Source organism: Oryctolagus cuniculus, chromosome 11 (assembly GCF_964237555.1).
Source record: "Oryctolagus cuniculus chromosome 11, mOryCun1.1, whole genome shotgun sequence".
In the NCBI taxonomy this organism is placed as follows: domain Eukaryota; kingdom Metazoa; phylum Chordata; class Mammalia; order Lagomorpha; family Leporidae; genus Oryctolagus; species Oryctolagus cuniculus.
Window position 1 is genome coordinate 116,957,886 of NC_091442.1, and position 18,877 is coordinate 116,976,762.

Consider the following 18,877-nt stretch of genomic DNA (forward strand, 5'->3'; position numbering starts at 1 on the left):
ATGACACAGTACGTCTCAGTGAGGGCTCCCTCTTGTGATTCTTCATCAGGGCGGAGCTCCTGCCGGGAAGTCGGCTGAGGTTCAGGAAATGCAGCTCACCACTGACCCCCACAAGAAATCAGAGTTTTTCAAAGCTGTAAGGTAAGCTTAATAGCAAGCCAGTCAATTTTAAGTATTGCTCTATCCTGTCAACCTAACTGTAGCCTGATTTAAAACAAAAAACAAAACTGGGATTGATGCTGTTACCAGCTTTGAAAATGATTGATTTCTTGTGGTGAGATAGTTTTCACATGGTGAGCTGCATTTTTCTAGGCCTTGAACCTAGTGATTGTAGTGTTGAGATAATGGCCTTTATACCTGGACTGCTTACTATGTTAACTATGTGCATGTCAACTATATTTTAAATAGATAAATACGCAGACATACGTGTTCCTATATTTACATATGTATCTTCTGTGGGGGAGAAGGAATACTCTTCTGAGTTTTACTCTCCTGGATGTAGGATTATGGACATTGGAGTAAGGAAGGATGGAAGTAATGCAATTTTAAAGCAGAATATCAGAGTTTTAAACTTCACAGGAACGATCAGGCATACTATTAAGTATACAGTTTTACAGGCAAAAACAATTTCCAAAGTATGAATCATTTGTCTTTCTCTATCCAGAGATGCAAAATTTATGGAAGTGTTAAAATGATTGTAGGGTGCAGAAAGTAAATTTTTGAGTAAAGCTAAAAGACATATAATACTTCTTTTTTTTGACAGGCAGAGTGGACAGTGACAGAGAGAGACAGAGAGAAAGGTCTTCCTTTTTCCATTGGTTCACCCTTCAATGGCCGCTGTGGCCAGCGCACTGTGCTGATCCTAAGCCAGGAGCCAGGTGCTTCTCCTGGTCTCCCATGGGGTGCAGGGCCCAAGCACTTGGGCCATCCTCCACTGCACTCCCGGGCCACAACAGAGAGCTGAACAGGAAGAAGAGCGACTGGGACAGAATCCGGTGCCCCGACCGGGACTAGAACCCGGGTGTGCCGGCGCCGCAGGTGGAGGATTAGCCTATTGAGCCGGCCTAAGACATATAATACTTTTCTTTTTTTGACAGGCAGAGTGGACAGTAAGAGCTAGAGACAGATAGAAAGGTCTTCCTCTTTCCGTTGGTTCACCCCCCAGTGGCTGCTGCGGCCGGCGCACTGTGGCCGCCAGTGCACTGTGCTGATCCGAAGCCAGGAGCCAGGTGCTTCTCCTGGTCTCCCATGGGGTGCAGGGCCCAAGCACTTGGGCCATCCTCCACTGCACTGCCTGGCCATAGCAGAGAGCTGGCCTGGAAGAGGGGCAACCGGGACAGGACCCTTCGCCCCGACCGGGACTAGAACCCGGTGTGCCGGCGCCACAGGCAGAGGATTAGCCTATTGTGCTGCAGTGCCAGCCATATAATACTTTTTTAAAAACCTCTTTTGCACATCTGAAGTCAGTTTGCTAAATGGGGTATAAAATTATAACATCTTTTGTTTGTTTGTTTGCTTTTAAGATGTATTTATTTGAAAGAGGAAGATAGAGAAATCTTCTGTTTGCTAGTTCACTTCCCAGAATGCCCACAACAGCCGAGACTGGGCCAACCCAAGCCAGGAGCTTGGAACTCCATCCTGGTCTCCCATAAGGATTTCAGGATGCCAAGCACTTAGGCCATCTTTCTTTGTTTTCCCAGGTACATTAGCAGGCAGCTGAATCTAAGAGGAGGAGCTGGGACTCAGACTCAGGATATGAGATGCTAGCAATGAAAGCTGAACTTAACCTGCTGTGCCGCAGCACTGTCCCCTGTGTCATCTAGTACTTCTTTGCTCCAAAAGATTTTTTGTTTGATGTGGTTAATTTTCCAACACATGACAGTATTTAAAATTTGTGGGGGCAAGGCTGTGGCTCAGTTAAAGCGCTGTCCTGAAGTGCCAGCATCCCATATGGGCACTGGTTCTTGTCCTGGCTGCTCCTCTTCAGATCCAGCTCTCTGCTATGGCCTGGGAAAGCAACAGAAAATGGCCAAGTCCTGCACCCACGTGGGAGACCTGAAAGAAGCTCCTGGCTTCTGGCTCCTGGCTTCCGGATCGGCCCAGCTCTGGCCGTTGTGGCCATTTGGGAAGTGAACCAGCTGATGAAAAGCCTCTCTGTGTGCCTACCTCTCTCTGTTACTCTGTCTTTCAAATAAATTAAAATAAATCTTTGAAAAGAAAAAACCTTTTGGAGGACTGGGCATTTGTTAAAATGCCACTTAGAACACTCACAGCCCATATCAGAGTGTCTACGTTCAAGTCCCAGCTCTACTTATTCTAGCTTCCTACTTATTTGAACCCTGGGAGGTAGTGGGTCTCCACATGGGAAACCCAGATTGAGTTCTGGGCTCATGGCTTAAACCTGGCCTAGCCGCGGCTCTTGTGGATATTTGGGGAGTGAATCAGCAGCTGCAAAAGTCTCTGCCTCCGTCTTTCTGTTTCTGCCTTTCAAATATAAATAAAGAAATGTTAGGAGCCAGCGCTGTGGCATACCGGGTAAAACCGCCGCCTGCAGTGCAGGCATCTCATATGGGCACCGGTTTGAGTCCCAGCTGCTCCACTTCTGATCCAGATCTCTGCTATGGCCTGGGAAAGCAGTGGAAGATGGCCCAAGTGCTTAGGCCCCTGTACTTGCGTGGGAGACTGGGCAGAAACTCCTGGCTCCTGGCTTCTGGCTTTGGATCAGTTCAGCTTTGGCCATTGGCAGCCAATTGGAGGGTGAACCATCGGATAGAAGATCTTTCTCTTTCTCTCTGCCTTTCCTTCTCTCTCTGTGTAACTCTGACTTTCAAATAAATAAATCTTTAATAAATAAATAAATGGATGTTTAAGAGTGTCCCTCAAGAGGCCAGCACTGGCATCCCACATGGAAACCAGTTCATATCCTGGCTGCTCTACTTCTGATACAGCTCCCTGCTGATGGCCTGGGAAAAGCAGAGGAAGATGACCCAAGTGTTTGGGCCCCTACCATCCATGTGTGAGACCCAGGTGAAGCTCCTGGCTTCTGGCTTTGGCCTGCCCCAGCCTTGGCCATTGTAGCCATCTGGCGAGTGAACTCGCAATGGGAGATCTCTCTGTCTCTCCCTCTCTCTCTGAAACTGACTTTCAAATAAATAAATTTTTTTAAAAGTGTGTCCCTCAAGAAAGAAAAACTTTGGAAAAAAATCTCAATCCCTTTCCTAATTACTATATTACAGCTTATATATATTTTAGAAAAGTTGGAGAATGTGGATAGGCATAATTTTTTTTTGACAGGCAGAGTTAGACAGTGAGAGAGAGAGAGACAGAGAGAAAGGTCTTTCTTCCGTTGGTTCACCCCCCAAATGGCCACCACAGCTGGCACGCTGTGCCGATCCGAAGCCTGGAGCCAGGTGCTTCCTCCTCGTCTCCCATGCGGGTGCAGGGTCCAAGCACCCAGACCGTCCTCCACTGCCTTCCCGGGCCACAGCAGAGAGCTGGACTGGAAGAGGGGCAACCGGGACCAGAACCCGGCGCTCATTTGGGATGCCAGCGCTGCAGGCAGAGGATTAACCAAGTGAGCCATGGCGCCAGCCCCTAGGCATAATTTGTTTTAAAAGAAACTTGCCATTATCTGACCACTCAGAGGAAATCACTGAGATTTTGGTGTATGTCTCTTTATAGACTTATTTCTTGAATAGAAGGGTGTATGTATGTACATGTGTGCATATTCTTTGTATAGTTTTCAGTTATTTCCTTAATTTCTTAGAAGTAGAATTACTGGGTCATCTCCTCTGAACGTTGGGGAGCTGTTTCTCCTGGAGTTTTCTTTGCCAAACTCAGTCAGCTTTCCTGAAGCAGCGCAGCTCGGAAAATGCTTGGCAGGATGACACCAGAGATAAAGGAATTCTGTTCTGGCTGAGCTGCTGAGTTTTAGCTAGAATTAGGCTGACTCTCCTGAATTCTCGCGACTTTCAGAACTTGTCCTGTCCTTAAAGAAATCTGAGCACTGTGGACCATTTCTGCTCCTGCTCCTTACGGCAGTGTTGTCCCTGGGCTCGGGACTGTGTGGGGACGGAAAACTTGGGTCAGCCTTCTGGATTACTGCTATGCCCCCTACTTGCTACCCAGCCTGAAAATGAGTCCATGTAGCAAGGTGATTGACATTCTTAGCTACGTTATAATTATAAACTGTGGTTCTACTTTTTAGTGTCTTTTAATTTTAAAAATTTGTTTTATTTGAAAGACGGGATTGGGCTGCAGGTGGGGGTGGTAGGGAGTAGCTCCCATCTGTCTGCTGCTTCACTTTCAAATGCCCGCAGTGGCCACACTGAGAGCTGGGCGCAGTCCAGGTCTGTCCCCAGTGTGAGTGGCAGGAATCAGGGTACTGATCATTACCACTGCTTCCCAGGACGTGCACATTAGCAGGAGACTGGAGTCAGGAGCAGAGCTGCGCATCAAACCCGGGCGCTCCAGTATGGGACAAGGCCTCTTAACCAGTGTCTTAACTGCTGGGTCAGACACCCACCTCCCTACTTGGTGTGTGTGTGTGTGTGTGTTTTTTTTTTTTTTTTTTTTTTTTTTTGACAGGCAGAGTGGATAGTGAGAGAGAGACAGAGAGAAACGTCTTCCTTTTTGCCATTGGTTCACCCTCCAGTGGCCACCACGGCTGGCGCGCTGCGGCCGGCGCACCGCGCTGATCCAAAGGCAGGAGCCAGGTGCTTCTCCTGGTCTCCCATGGGGTGCAGGGCCCAAGCACTTGGGCCATCCTCCACTGCACTCCCTGGCCACAGCAGAGAGCTGGCCTGGAAGAGGGGCAACCGGGAAAGAATCTGGTGCCCCGACCGGAACTAGAACCCGGTGTGCCGGAGCCGCTAGGTGGAGGATTAGCCTAATCAGCCACGGTGCTGGCTCCTACTTGTTCTAATATCTATATAAGAAACAGACACCAGGGCCGGCACTGTGGCACAGTAGGCTAATCCTCTGCCTGCAGCACTGACATCCCATATAGGCAGCCGGATCCAGTCCCTGCTGGTCTTCTGATCCAGCTCTCTGCTATGGCCTGGGAAAGCAACAGCAGATGGCCCAAGGGCTTGGGCCCCTGCACCCATGTGGGCGACCAGGAAGAAGCTCCTGGCTCCTGGCTTCAGATTGGCCCAGCTCTGGCCACTGAGGCCATTTGGGGAGTGAACCAGCGGATGGAAATCCTTTCTCTCTGTCTCTCCCTCTCTCTTGTCTGTAGCTCTGCCTTTCAAATAAATAAATAAAATCTTTAAATAAAAAAAAAGACACTCTATAGTTCCCTGGTGTTGCCATAAGAGTAATGCTGTTATTAGCAAAACAGCATGGTATTTAGCTCAGAGAAACTCCAAAATTTATCAGAAATGAATGAGAAGAATCAGTGGGATGTCTCATGAAGCATTATTTTTAAAAACCTGTATTTTGTACATTTTTACATTCCTAAGCAAAACTAATGTGTATCTAGAGCCACTTCTTGATTTTTTCCTTTCTACTTATTTATTTAATTTTTTACTTACTTATTATTTTATTTGTTTGATAGGCAGAGTGACAGGGAAAGACAGAAAAAGAGATCATCTGTCTGCTGGTTCACCCCCTAAATGGTTAACCACAACAGCTATGGCTGTGCCAGGCCACAGCCAGGAGCCTGGAACTCCATCCTGGTCTCTCTCATGGGTGGCAGGGGCTCAAGTACCTGCCTTTACATGTACTTTACACGTTAGCTGGAACCTGCATCAGAAGCTGAGTAGCCAGGACTCAATGCTGGTATTGCAAGCAGTGGCTTAACCCTCAGCACTGCAGCACCAGCCCCAGTCAGCTACTGCAGTGACCAAGTTCACTGGGAAGTGATCAGAATGAGCCGTGTAGACACAATGTAAAAGAATTATTTTACTGTTTGCCTTTTTTCCTCTATCATCAAAAAGACATATAGTTATTGAAAGGTGTAATATTTAAAATGATAGCTTGGTTCTAGAGTGGGTTATGGTAATTTCCAAATCTTCTTCCCTTCAAAGTCTCAAGATCAGTTAGATACTCATCTTTCAGTGATATTTAATTGTAGTTCTTTGAACAAGGAATGCATTATTTTTTAAGTTGTTAAACGTGATTGGCTTTAATGATATCTAAAAGGCAGAGATACTAATTTGGTGATAGTGAAATTTTGATACACTTGAAAAGATTGTATGTCTAAGAAATGATAAAGATGGAAAATAATTTGAATTTCCCTAGACTTTTGGATGAGGTTTTCAAAATATACAAAAGAACCTTCAAAAAGTTCATGGAAAAATGTGTGTGAAAGGCCGGCGCTGCGGCTCACTAGGCTAATCCTCCGCCTTGCGGCGCCGGAACACCGGGTTCTAGTCCCGGTCGGGGCGCCGGATTCTGTCCCGGTTGCCCCTCTTCCAGGCCAGCGCTCTGCTGTGGCCCAGGGAGTGCAGTGGAGGATGGCCCAAGTGCTTGGGCCCTGCACCCCATGGGAGACCAGGAGAAGCACCTGGCTCCTGCCTTCGGAGCAGCGCGGTAGCGCAGTACGCCGGCCGTGGCAGCCATTGGAGGGTGAACCAACAGCAAAAGGAAGACCTTTCTCTCTGTCTGTCTCTCTCACTGTCCACTCTGCCTGTCAAAAAGAAAAAAAAATGCATGTGAAAAAAAGTGAATGGATTTCAAATTTTTCAACACTGAAATAGGCATCTTTTAATTCTGCATAGATTGTTTTGTATACACTGTCCCTATTTAATTACGTAATCATTTGATGGGAAATTACGGGGGAGGGGGAGACAGAGAGTAATCTTTCATTTGCTGGTTCACTCCCCAAATTGCAGTGACTTCAGGGCTGGGCTGGACTGAAGCCAGGCCTGGAACTCCTGTCTGGGTCTCCCATGTGGGTCCCCCATGTGGGTGGCAGGCCATCTTTTGCTCGTTTCCCAGACACCTTAGCAGGGATCTAGAAGAGAAGTGAAGCAGCGCAGGGGTGCTGGTGCTGTAGGCACCATTTTACCAGATGGGGCCCTCCACAAACAGGCAGGACCCCACAGATGTGCTGGGTCAGAATCACAGTGGCGGAGAGGGCGGGGTTAGAACACAGATTCTGAAGCACTCCCTGTGTGTTTCCCATGTACACTGCCGCTCAGATTGTTAGTCCTTTAGCTGGTTCCTAAGCAGCTTCATGGTTTATGAGGACAAGCCAGAGCTGTGGGCATTGGCTACACGTGGAAATAGAGAAAGTGCCTTCCCCAGACCTCTCAGATATCATCCCCAGCAAACATTTACTAAATAATGACTTTGCGTACACTTTAACAGAGTATACTAATCGAGTAGTATGCTGAAAGTTTTATATTCTACAAGTCTTAATTTAAATGCAAGGCCTATTTTTTCCATAAACATTTTACCATAAAATCTACTTATTGTCTTATTTATTTATTTATTTTTTGACAGGCAGAATTAGAGAGACAGAAAGGTCTTCCTTTCCTTTGGTTCACCCCCCAAATGGCCACAACGGCCGGCACACTGCACCAATCTGAAGCCAGGAGCCAGGTGCTTCCTCTTGGTCTCCCATGTGGGTACAGGGCCCAAGCACTTGGACCATCCTCCACTGCCTTCCCGGGCCACAGCAGAGAGCTAGACTGGAATCTGGCCACCCCAACTGGGACCTGAACCCGGGGTGCCGACGCCGCAGGTCGGGGATTAGCCTAGTGAGCTGCAGCACCAGCCAACTTATTTTCATAAAGTAACTTTTTTCCCCTCAACCCTTTTTTCTACTCTATTCAAATTGATTATGTTTTCCTCTTCAGCTTCTGAATTAAATTCTAGTGCAAAGTAAAAACTGTATTATCTTTATGTATATAATTTGGTAGATGAATAAACCTACTCTTTTTTACATGTATGTGTGACATATGTTGGCTGTCTGTTTCAGTAAACCATTGTGGGGTCAGCATTGTGGTGTAATGGGTGAAGTTGCTGCCTGCAATGCCAGAATCTCATGTGGTTACCAGTTCAAGACTCAACTACTTCACTTCTGATCCAGCACCCTGCTGATGCACCTGGGAAAGTGCCAGAAGATGGCCCAAGTTCTTGGGCTCCTGCACCTGTGTGAGACCTGGAAGAAGCTCTGGGCTCCTGACTTCAGCCTGTTCCAGGCCTAGCCCAGCCCTGGCTGTTGCAGCCATTTGGGGAGTAAACCAGTGGATGGAATATCTTACAGTCTCTGTCTCTGCCTCTCCTTCTCCCTCTCCCTCTCTAACTCAGCCTTTCAAATAAATAAAAATAAATATTTAAAAAAAAAAAAGAGGGGCCAGTGCTGTGGCATAAGAAGCTAAACCTCCACCTGTGGCGCTGGCATCCCATGTGAATGCTGGTTTGTGTCTCGTCTGCTCTTCCAATCCAGCTCTCTGCCTGTGGCTTGAGAAAGCAGTGGAAGATGGCCCAAGTGCTTAGGCCCCTGCACCCATGTGGGAGACCTGAAGAAGCTCCTGCTTCCTGGCTTCAGATCAGCCCAGCTCCAGCTGTTGTGGCCATTTGGGGAGTAAACCAGTGCATAGAAGACTTTTCTCTTTGTCTTTCCCTCTGTCTATAGCTCTATCTTTCAAATAAATAAATAAAATCCTAAAAAAGGAGATACCATTATACTGAAAACTAGTTTATAAAAATTCTATGAACTGTCATCTAGTGCAGAATTGCAGTGGATTTCTCCAGTTTTTTTTTTTTTTTTTTTTGAAAGTCAGAGTTACAGAGAGAGATGTTTATTCCACTGATTCATTCCCCAAGGTGGCCACAACGGCCAGGACTGAGCCAGGCCAAAACTAGGAACCTAGAACTTCTGGGTCTCCCACATGGATGTCAGGGGCCTAAACACTTGTGCCATCTTCTGCTGCTTTTTCCAGGCCATTAACAGGGAACTGGACCCGCAGTGGAGCAGCTGAGACAAGAACCAGTGCCCATATAGGATTCTGGCACTGCAGGTGATGGCTTTACCCACTACACCACAATGTCAGCCCCTCTCTTTTTGAATAATGGAGGAAAATATAAAATTTCGAGATACAATAGTAGTTTTCTCATGGTTAATAATAGTGTGTAGGGGCGAGCATTGTGGTGCAGTATGTTAAGCCACTGCCTGTAATACTGGCATCCCATGTGAGTGCTGGTTAATGTCCAGGCTTCTCTACTTCTGACCTAGCTCCGTGCTAATGTGCATGGGAAAGCAACAGATGATGGCCCAAGCACTTGGGCCCTGGTACCCATGTGGGAGAGCCAGATGAAGTTTAAAAGTAAATAAATAAGTAAATACTAGTGCCTTAAATGACTTATTTATTTCTCTTTTTTAACCTTTATGCATATTCTTATTAATATGGAGAAATTTGAGTTAAAGATTAGCAAGAATTAACCCCAGACAAGAACCAGTAATGTTGCAATGGACTGAGTAACAATGCAAAGCTCCTGACTGGCCACTTGGGATTCATGAGCCTGTTGTGTAATAAAGCCAAAGACTTCCAAGGCTCTATGTAAATAATGACTGCAATATGAATGGTTGTGTCCATGGATATTTTACTCTTCCAAGGTCTGCCTGGCTTTGGATTACCAAGATGACAGCCTCTTCAAGAATAAATTCTTTATTTTGGTAATAATTATAGCTAATACTTACATGGTTCCTTCTGCGTTCAGTGTTAACTTATTTAATCCTGATGACAAGTTTATAAAGTAGGTGCCGTTTAGCTGATGAGGAAACTGAGGCATAGGGAATTTTGGTGGCTCTTCCCAAGTTACTCAGTAAGTTGCTGAGAAGAGAGTCCAGCTCACCATTGACTGACTGACAATGATGCAGGGCATGGCACCCATCACAGAGAGTAGTCATCTGGGAATTTTTAAAATTTCATTTTATATATATATATACACATATATATATATTTTAAGGTTTATTTATTTATTTGAAAGACTTACACTGAGAGAGAAGGAGAGGTAGAGAGAGGTCTTCATCTGCTGATTGACTCCCCAACTGGCTGCAACTGCCAGAGCTGGGCTGATCCAAAGCCAGGAGCCAGGAGCCTCCTCCAGGTCTCCCATGTAGGTGCAGGGGCCCACGGACTTGGGCCATCTTTTACTGCTTTCTCAGGCCATGGCAGAGAGCTGAATCGGAACCAGAGCAGCTGGGACTCAAACCAGCACCCATATGGAATACCGGCACTACAGATGGCGGCTTTACCCACTATGCCACAGTGCCGACACCAAGTCTCATTATATTTGACAAGAAGAAATCCAACTGAGAAAAGTCTTAGTGTAAAAGTTATTTCAGGTTTAGAAAGTAGTATACTGTGTTTTTAAACGAGGTGACATTTACCTAGGATGAACTGCACAAACTTCCATGAGTTTGACAAACGTATGTACCAGTACAACCTGAAATTCAGTCAAGATTAGATCATTTCCATTGCCCCCAGAAAGTTCCTTCATGTACCTGCCAGTCAGTCCTTCCCTCCACAGGCAACCACTCCTCTGGTTTCTGTCCACATAGATTATTTTGCCTGTTCTTGATGTTATATAAGAATCAGAAGAATCATACAGTCTGTATGTATGTTCTCTGTCTGGCTTGTTTTGTCCAATGTTTGTAAGTAAAGTCAATTTAAAGTAGTTTTGATTATTTCATTTTTTAAGAGAGTTCTATATTATATGTTCTAAAGAAAATACTAGCTTTTCCTTTCTCTTCATTTTTCAACTAGATAATAATTCAGTTTGTGAACTTATATGCAGTAAATACTATATTAAACATTGTCTTCAAAATCACAGTATATTAAAATCCTAATCTGTTTAGTTTGATGAAATAATTAAAATACACTGATAAGGAGCAGATTTTTTGCCTAGTGGTTAGACACCTGCATCCCCGATTGGAGTGCCTGGGTTGGAGACCTGGCTCTGGCTGCTGACTCCAACTTTTAGCGAATGCAGACCCCGAGAGGCAGAGGTCGTGGCTCAAGTGATTGGGTTCCTGCCACCCTCAAGGAGATCTGGATAGCTCTTCCAGCTCCTCGCTGTACTCCAGCCACACTCCAGCCCGCCCCCAGTTATTCTGGGCATCTGGGGAGTGAACCCACTCTTTCTGTCTCACTCTCTCTTTCCCACTGCCTCTTAAAAATAATTAAAAATTTAAAATACGTACCTAAATTGTAGCAAAATCTGTACCTTCCCATCCATTTCCAGTCTTTGGCACTTTTGTCTCTGGGTTTTCTGCTTGCCTGATAAAAACAGAAAGCATTCTTCTGGTTCTCTGAGGACGCCCGGTCTGTAGTGTCCTGGGAGAGCTCTTCTGGGCTGCAGATTCTCGGAAGTCTGTGCGTGTGAGACTGCTGTGTGCAGAGCCTGTCTTAGGACAGCTAGCATTCTGATTGGTTAACTAGGCTTGTCAACACAGCCCGCCATCCTTAACTGGTTCCACAGGATAGAATACTGGCTTTCTTTCTTAATACTTTACAACCTGACAGAGTTGCCAGAAAGTCTGTTCAGATGGAGTTTTATCAGAAGAAATTCAGGCCAGATTGACTATAGTGATTAGGTCTGTGGTCAAAGGCCATAACAACTGCCAGGTTTGCTGCTAGGGTTCAGAGTTCGTTGCTTTATCATGCCTTGTCTTCCCTCCCCCAGGTGAAAAGAAGGGGGTCCCCCCCCGCCGTCAGTGTTTGTGTTGTGATAGAGAGTTCTTTATTACTTAGTGATTTCAGAGGTTTGGAAGCATTTGGTTAATGATCACTCCACAGGGTTGGTAATTACTGCTAGACTTAGGAAGACACAACCAGTATTTTCAAAATTTCTCATATAGTCATTTGGATGACATTGGCTTCAGCAAAAAAAGGAATGTTTGAAGGCTTTCCAATCCCACTTTAATTTTCAAATAATTGTCTTTTTTTTTTCAGAAATTATTTCCTGACATATGTTAATGTATACTTTGTTATTGGTGAAAATGAGAGCTAATATTAAAGGTTATTAAAATTATGAATTTTCATATCACAAAATAATTTCTTATTTCTTTTCATTTCTGTAACAAAAAGCAAAGCTCAGTAAAGGGGGAAAATAAGAAGAAAAAGTAAAAAAGAACTAAAAAAGAAAGATCAGATAATCGACCAATTACAATCAGCCCCTGCTTTTATAAAAGAGTTTTCACTGCTTTCGTGGTCAGGAAGTTTCCAGTGCTGGGTGACGGTGGCAGACTCAGCGTGAGCAATGACCTGTGAGTTAAGCTGTTCTTTAGCTCTGGTACAGAGTTCAGTGTTTCGCTCAAGAGTCCTGCAGCGGCCCTTAGCCAGCTCAGTCTTGGAAGAAAAGTGTGATTGGAGCTCTTCTCAGCCCTTCTCCACTGCTTTGCCAGAATCGAAGAGGCCTGTTAGGCCCTCCATTACCGCTTTCTTTTATTCTTGCCAATTTCATCAATAAAAGTATACATTTTCCTCTGCTGTAGATATCCAAAAAGTTAAGTAAAAATTATCGTTTTCTTAAGGGAATGCACACTTCAGAATTTACTGGAGCCAGCGCCGTGGCTCACTAGGCTAATCCTCCGCCTTGCGGCGCCAGCACACCGGGTTCTAGTCCCGGTCGGGGTGCCAGGTTCTGTCCCGGTTGCCCCTCTTCCAGGCCAGCTCTCTGCTGTGGCCCGGGAGTACAGTGGAGGATGGCCCAAGTCCTTGGGCCCTGCACCCGCATGGGAGACCAGGAGAAGCACCTGGCTCCTGCCATTGGATCAGCGTGGTGCGCCGGCTGCAGCAGCCATTGGAGGGTGAACCAACGGCAAAAAGGAAGACCTTTCTCTCTGTCTCTCTCTTTCACTGTCCACTCTGCCTGTCAAAAAAAAAAAAAAAAAAAAAAAAGAATTTACTGGAAAGATAAACTTTACATGGGAAAACAACAAAATTTCTCAGTAAGTTATAGTACATCTACCCCAAGAAACATTACAGACACACCAGAAGACTTGGATGGTCCATTGGTATCATTATGTTAGAAGAGCAAGATACGGAAGGATGTATAGTATTTCATGTTTGAAATACTGATCCGATGGCAGGAGCCAGGTGCTTCTCCTGGTCTCCCATGTGGGTACAGGGCCCCAGGACTCAGGCCATCCTCCACTGCACTCCCGGGCCACAGCAGAGAGCTGGCCTGGAAGAGGGGCAACCAGGACAGAACCCGGCGCCCCAACCGGGACTAGAACCTGGTGTGCCAGCGCCACAGGCAGAGGATTAGCCTAGTGAGCCGCTGCGCTGACCTAGTATTTCATTTTTGTAAAGCACTGGTGATTAGAAAAAAGGAAACGTGATTATATGAGTGCATGAGCAGGGAACTAGATCAGAAGTGGAGCAGCCATAACTCAAATGGATGCTAATACTGGATGCCAGCTTTGCAGATGGTGGCTTAACCTGCTGTGCCACAACACCAGTCACCAAGCACTCATTCTTAGCATCAGCACCTAGGAGACTGCCTGGCAGCTAGCACAGTGCTAACTGGGTGAACGCTTCCTTTAGGAAGTGGAAATTATGGGGCCAGCACTGTGGCATAGCAAGTAAAACCCCTGCATATGGGCACTGGTTCCTGTCCGGCTGTTCTACTTCTGATCCAGATTCCTGCTGATGGCAGTAGAAGATGGCTCAAGTGCTTGGGGCCCTGCACCCATGTGGGAGATCTGGAAGAAGCTCCTGGCCTGGGCCTGACCCAGCCCCAGCCATTGCAGTCATCTGGGGATGGAAGCTCTCTTCTTGATATCTGTCTCTCTCTTGATCTCTCTCTCTCTCTCTCTCTCCCTCCCTCCCTCCCTCTCCCCCTCCCTCCGTAAACTCTCTCTCAAAAAAAAAAAAAAAAAAAAAAAAAAACAGCAGGTAGAAGATTCTCTGTCATTCTGCCTTTCAAATAAATAAATAATAAAAAAGAGCTAATACTTCATAACAGAGGTTCTTAATCTGGGTTTTTGGGGTGATTTTAAGGAAATCTAAGGCTCTTGAAATTTTCTGTCGAACGTTTATACGTGCCTATAAGCAGTTCAGTGAACAGAATGAATCCATAGCTTAAAATGATTATTAGGGAGCCTTCAATCCTTAGGAACCGCATGCTTTATCAGGTTTTATTCTCATAACAACCTCAAGAAGTAGACAGTATTATTTAGGGCTTTTGGAGAATACAAAGATAGCCCTCCAGAAACTTACGCATATATCCAGCTCAATGCAGATTCAAGGTGGAGAGTGAAAAGTCTTATTAGAAAAGTCTTACTGTGTCTTGGGAATTCAGAAGGGGAAATTATTCCAGGTCTCAAAATTGGGAAATTGTCCTTAAACTCTATTCTGTTTAACACTATAGTCATTTAACAAATACTCATCAGATGCCCACTATTTTCAAGTTATTTTTATAAGCCCCGGGGAATATAATATTAAACAAACAGGGAAAAAAAATCTGTGTCTTTAGAGTGGGCATTTAGCACAGCAGTTAAGACACCCTTCGGGACACCTATATCCCATACAGGAGTACCTGGTTCAAGTCCCGGCCCGTTTCCCATTCCAGCTTCCTGCTAATGCACCCTGTGAGGCAGTGATGTTGGCTCAAGTACTTGGTCCTTGCCACCCACATGAGAGACCTGGATTGAGTTCTGGTCTTGCTTTGGTCTGGCAGTTGCAGCTATTGCAGGCATTTGGGAACTGAACCAGAAAATAGAAGTGCTTACTTGTTCCCTCTCTCTCTCTCTCTCTTTCTTTTTTAAAGATTTATTTATTTACCTGAAAGAGTTACAGAGAGGCAGAGAGAGGTCTCCATCCGCTGGTTCACTCCCCAAATGGTCACAACAGCCGGAGCTAGGCCAATCTGAAGCCAGCAGCCAGGAACTTCTTCGAGGTCTCCCACACGGGTGCAGGGACCCAAGGACTTGGGCCATCCTCTATTGCTTTCCCAGGCCATAGCAGAGAGTTGGATAGGAAGTGCAGCAGCCAGGACTCAAACCAATGCCCACATGGGATGCAGGCACTGGCCAGCTCCAGGATCTCTCTATCTCTCTGTTTCTCTGCCTTTCAAATAAAATGAAAATAAATGAAGAAAATGTTCAAATAAAAAATTTAAATTTATGTCCTCACAGAGCCTGTGCTTTTCTGGTTCTTTTAAACAATTTATTTTCTTTACATACAGAAAGAATGAGAGAGAGAGATCTTCCATCATCTGGTTCACTCCCCAGTTAATTGGGACTGGGGCAGGCCGAAACCAGGAGCCAGGAGCTCCCATGTGGGAGCAGGGCAGGGCCCCAAGTAATTAGGCCATTTTGCACTGCTTTCCCAGGTGCATTAGCAGGGAGCTAGGTTGTAAGTGGAGCAATCAGGACTTGAACCAGCTCCCATATGGGATGCCGGCACTGCAGGCAGAATCTTAACCTAGTATGCCACAGTGCTGGCCCTGGGCCTATGTTCTTTTAAGAAAGTCATACACAGATATTGGAACCTTTCTACTATTTTTGAACTTTGAAGATAACTTTGATTAGGGGGTTGGCACCATGGCTCACTTGGTTAATCCTCTGCCTGCAGCGCCAGCATCCCATTTGGGTGCCCGGGCTCTAGTCCCGGTTGCTCCTCTTCCAGTCCAGCTCTCTGCTGTGGCCCGGGAGGGCAGTGGAGGATGGCCCAGGTGCTTGGGCCCCTGCACCCGCGTGGGAGACCAGGAGAAGCACCTGGCTCCTGGCTTCTGATCGGCGCAGAGCGCTGGCCGCAGCAGCCATTTGGGGGGTGAATCAACAGAGGGGAGACCTTTCTCTCTGTCTCTCTCACTGTCTAACTCTGCCTGTCAAATAAAAACAATTCTAAAAAAATAAAAACTACTTGTTAAAAAAACTTTGATTATGTGCCTAATGATGCCTTACACATAATAGTGTTCAACAAGTATTTGAATGACTGAAAGAACGAACCAAAGAACTAGAAGAGATATTAAGGGTTCATGATCCCTGTTTTCACAAAGGACCATGTTTTACCTATCATTTTTTCCCAATTTTTTGCAGTGAACAGAAATTTGAAACTTCAATTATCTCCTTAATTCTCCCTGTGCTATGAGGAAATCTGGCATAAACTGAAGAGATGGTTGTCTCCATCTACTATTAAGCTTCCTTAAGGACTTTGGCATTGTAGAAGCGCAAAGCGTAACTTTTGTTTGTTATTTCTAGGGGAGGTGACGCCAGGATTATCTCAGGTAGAATATGCACTCCGCAGGCACAAGCTGATGTCTCTGATCCACAAGGAGGTCCAAGGGCAGAGTGGGACAGACCAGACGGTGGTCGTGCTCTCCAGCCCCACATACTACATGAGCAACGACATCCCCTATACCTTCCACCAAGACAACAACTTCCTGTACTTGTGCGGATTCCAAGAGCCTGACAGCATTCTGGTCCTTCAGAGCCTCCCTGGCAAGCAGTTACCATCACACAAAGCCGTGCTTTTCGTGCCTCGGAGAGACCCCAGTCGAGAACTTTGGGATGGTCCACGATCCGGCCCTGATGGAGCAGTAGCTCTGACCGGAGTGGATGAAGCCTATACGCTAGAAGAATTTCAGCATCTCGTGCCCAGACTGAAAGGTAACAAGTGGGAGCGAAGGCAGTCACACAGCAGACTAACAGCCTCCCTCCCTGGTAGACGCAGTCTTGATTTCCTGAAGGGATCGTAGCAGCATTTCCCGGAGCGTCACGAAGGACATGAAAGTCTCCACGAGACCCAGCTGCTTTAAAGATTATTCACACGTTTGCCAGATCTTCACTGAATTAATAAGTGACTGCTAACTGTCCGAGTGTGAAATCCCAGAATTTCCTTGTAAAGGAAAGGATAAAATAGGCCACTCTTAAGTTTCTAACCTGTCGACCTTCGACCTTTCGATTGCTTTTGCCAGCTTATCAAAAGGAGGCGCTATTCTCAGAAAATGGTCCATGTGTCCCTCAGAATCACCAGTGATTCCAGTGATACATGTTAGAGTTGTAAATCAAAATAGGTACTGGAAATGTAAAATCTCATACCTACTGAACCATAGTCTGTATTTTAACAGGATTCCAAGGGGACATTGATACAGTTGAATTCTTGTCCCTTCAGGATCATTACTTTTCCTGTTTTTATTTTGGTGAATTTTGGTCACTCAGAATGTTTTAGGATTCCTTTTCTGGAGCTTTGTTCAGAATCTACGCCACATCATAAACTGTCCTTAGTAGTTCTAATAAATCTTCTGCTCAGGGAAGCATTTTGTTTTTCAAAGTGTTCAGAAGTTACTTATAACCAAATTTAGTAAGAGATGATCAAGTTGGAAGATACTCCTTTAAGACCAAAATAATACCTGATTATAAAGTCTTAATTTGCTTTTCTTACATGGCTTATGAAGCATTTCTGAAGTCAGTTTCCAAAAGAGAATTGCAAAATGCTCCTGACAATCATGGAATGTATTAGAGTTGTTTCCTAAAAAGATTTCTTTGCAAAAGATATACTCATTTAAATATATCCATTCAGGTATGTTTGGTGAAATTATTTGTATTACTTCATGAGAATATTTTCTATTTTACCAAAATAATTATCTGGTTCAAGTCATCAGACTTTCTTAAAACTTCAAGGTCCACATAAATGCAGGGCACAGAATTACTGTCTTTGTGGCTTTTGATTTCTTATATTACATTTAGATACTCATCTTCAGTCTAAATGTCATTAACCCAAGATAGTTAAACCCTCACATAAAATGTGTTTCTCAAAAATACTTCTCATCTACCATCCTTAGTATTAATAACTTATCAGATAAAAGCAGTAGACAACGAGAAAATTAGTGAAATAATAGTTATTTAACAGTTTAAAAATCTAAAGAAATTAAACTTTGGTTTCATACACTGAGGACAGAGAGTACAGGTTGTTTTACTTTTTCAAAAGTATAACAAATTCCCATCTATTACAAATTGGATAAATGTTTCCTACGTTACATACGAGTGAAATGGTTTTTTATTTAAAGTGTTTAGGATGTAGTGCTACTAATACATATCCAGAGTTTTTGGAATTTTCTCCCTGATACTGTTTCACGGTTCTTCAAGCTTAGATTGTTAGGGATACTGTTCATAGATACTATTAGGAAAAAAATCTGCGGCCAACACTGTGGTATAGTGCATTGGGCTGCTGTCTGCAGTGCTGACATCCCATATGGATGCCTGTTCGATTCCTGGCTACTCCACTTCCCATCCAGCTCCCTGCTAATGTACCTGGGAAAGCAGCGGGAAGATGGCACAAGTCCTTGGGCCACTTCACCCCCATGGGAGACCTGGAAGAAGCTCTGGCTCCTGGCTTATGCCTGGCCCAGCCTCGGCCATTGCAGCCATTTGGGGAGTGCACCAGAGGATGGAAGATGTGTCTTCTCTCACTCTATAACTCTGCCTTTCAAATAAATAAATAAATCTTTAAAAAACAAAGAAGAAGAAGAAAAATAGCACATATAGACCTAGTGCTAAGGGCAAATAGTTTTTATAATGAGCCTTATTATACATCTCAAGCAAATGCTTTAGTCTCCGATGTTGAAGGTGAACCATGAGTATTTACAACACAAATACTTGTCAGTAGCAGATCTGAAGGGAGAAGTGTGGAAGTGTGGATTAGCATATATTATCAACTGCACTGTTTGTGCAGCAGTGAGTAATTAATTGCTCTAAAATGAGAGAAGAACCTTGTTCCACCAGTACTGAGATCATTTTGTAAAGCAATGAGACCCTTTAACCATAAAGTCATGATGTGAGTACTTTTTTCTTTCTTTTTGTGTACAATTATTCAACTATGCCTCTTGCTTTATAGTGAAGTAGAGAACAACTGTAATTGTTCTTTAATGGTAATAAGTGAAATCAAAGCTTGAATAAAGCTTTAGTTCTGCC

General features: G+C 44.8%; 1 protein-coding gene across 11 annotated transcripts in view; it reads left to right on the forward strand.

Annotated features, from left to right (window-relative positions):
• XPNPEP3 (X-prolyl aminopeptidase 3) overlaps window positions 1–18,877 on the forward strand; it is an 81,935-nt gene that overhangs the window by 25,212 nt on the left and 37,846 nt on the right. For 9 of the 11 annotated variants that reach the window (XR_007914733.2, XR_011380293.1, XR_001795781.3 and 6 more), the window contains one exon: window positions 16,166–16,573. The exons of 1 other annotated variant lie outside the window; for it this stretch is intronic. Coding sequence is in view for 6 of the 10 variants with exons in the window: in XM_008275180.4 (XP_008273402.3) it covers window positions 16,166–16,573 (408 nt within the window). In the remaining 4 variants the exon portion in view is untranslated. Of the gene's footprint in view, window positions 1–49; window positions 142–16,165; window positions 16,574–18,877 lie in introns of those variants that run through there. One more of the 11 variants, XM_051834053.2, reaches the window with a different exon arrangement.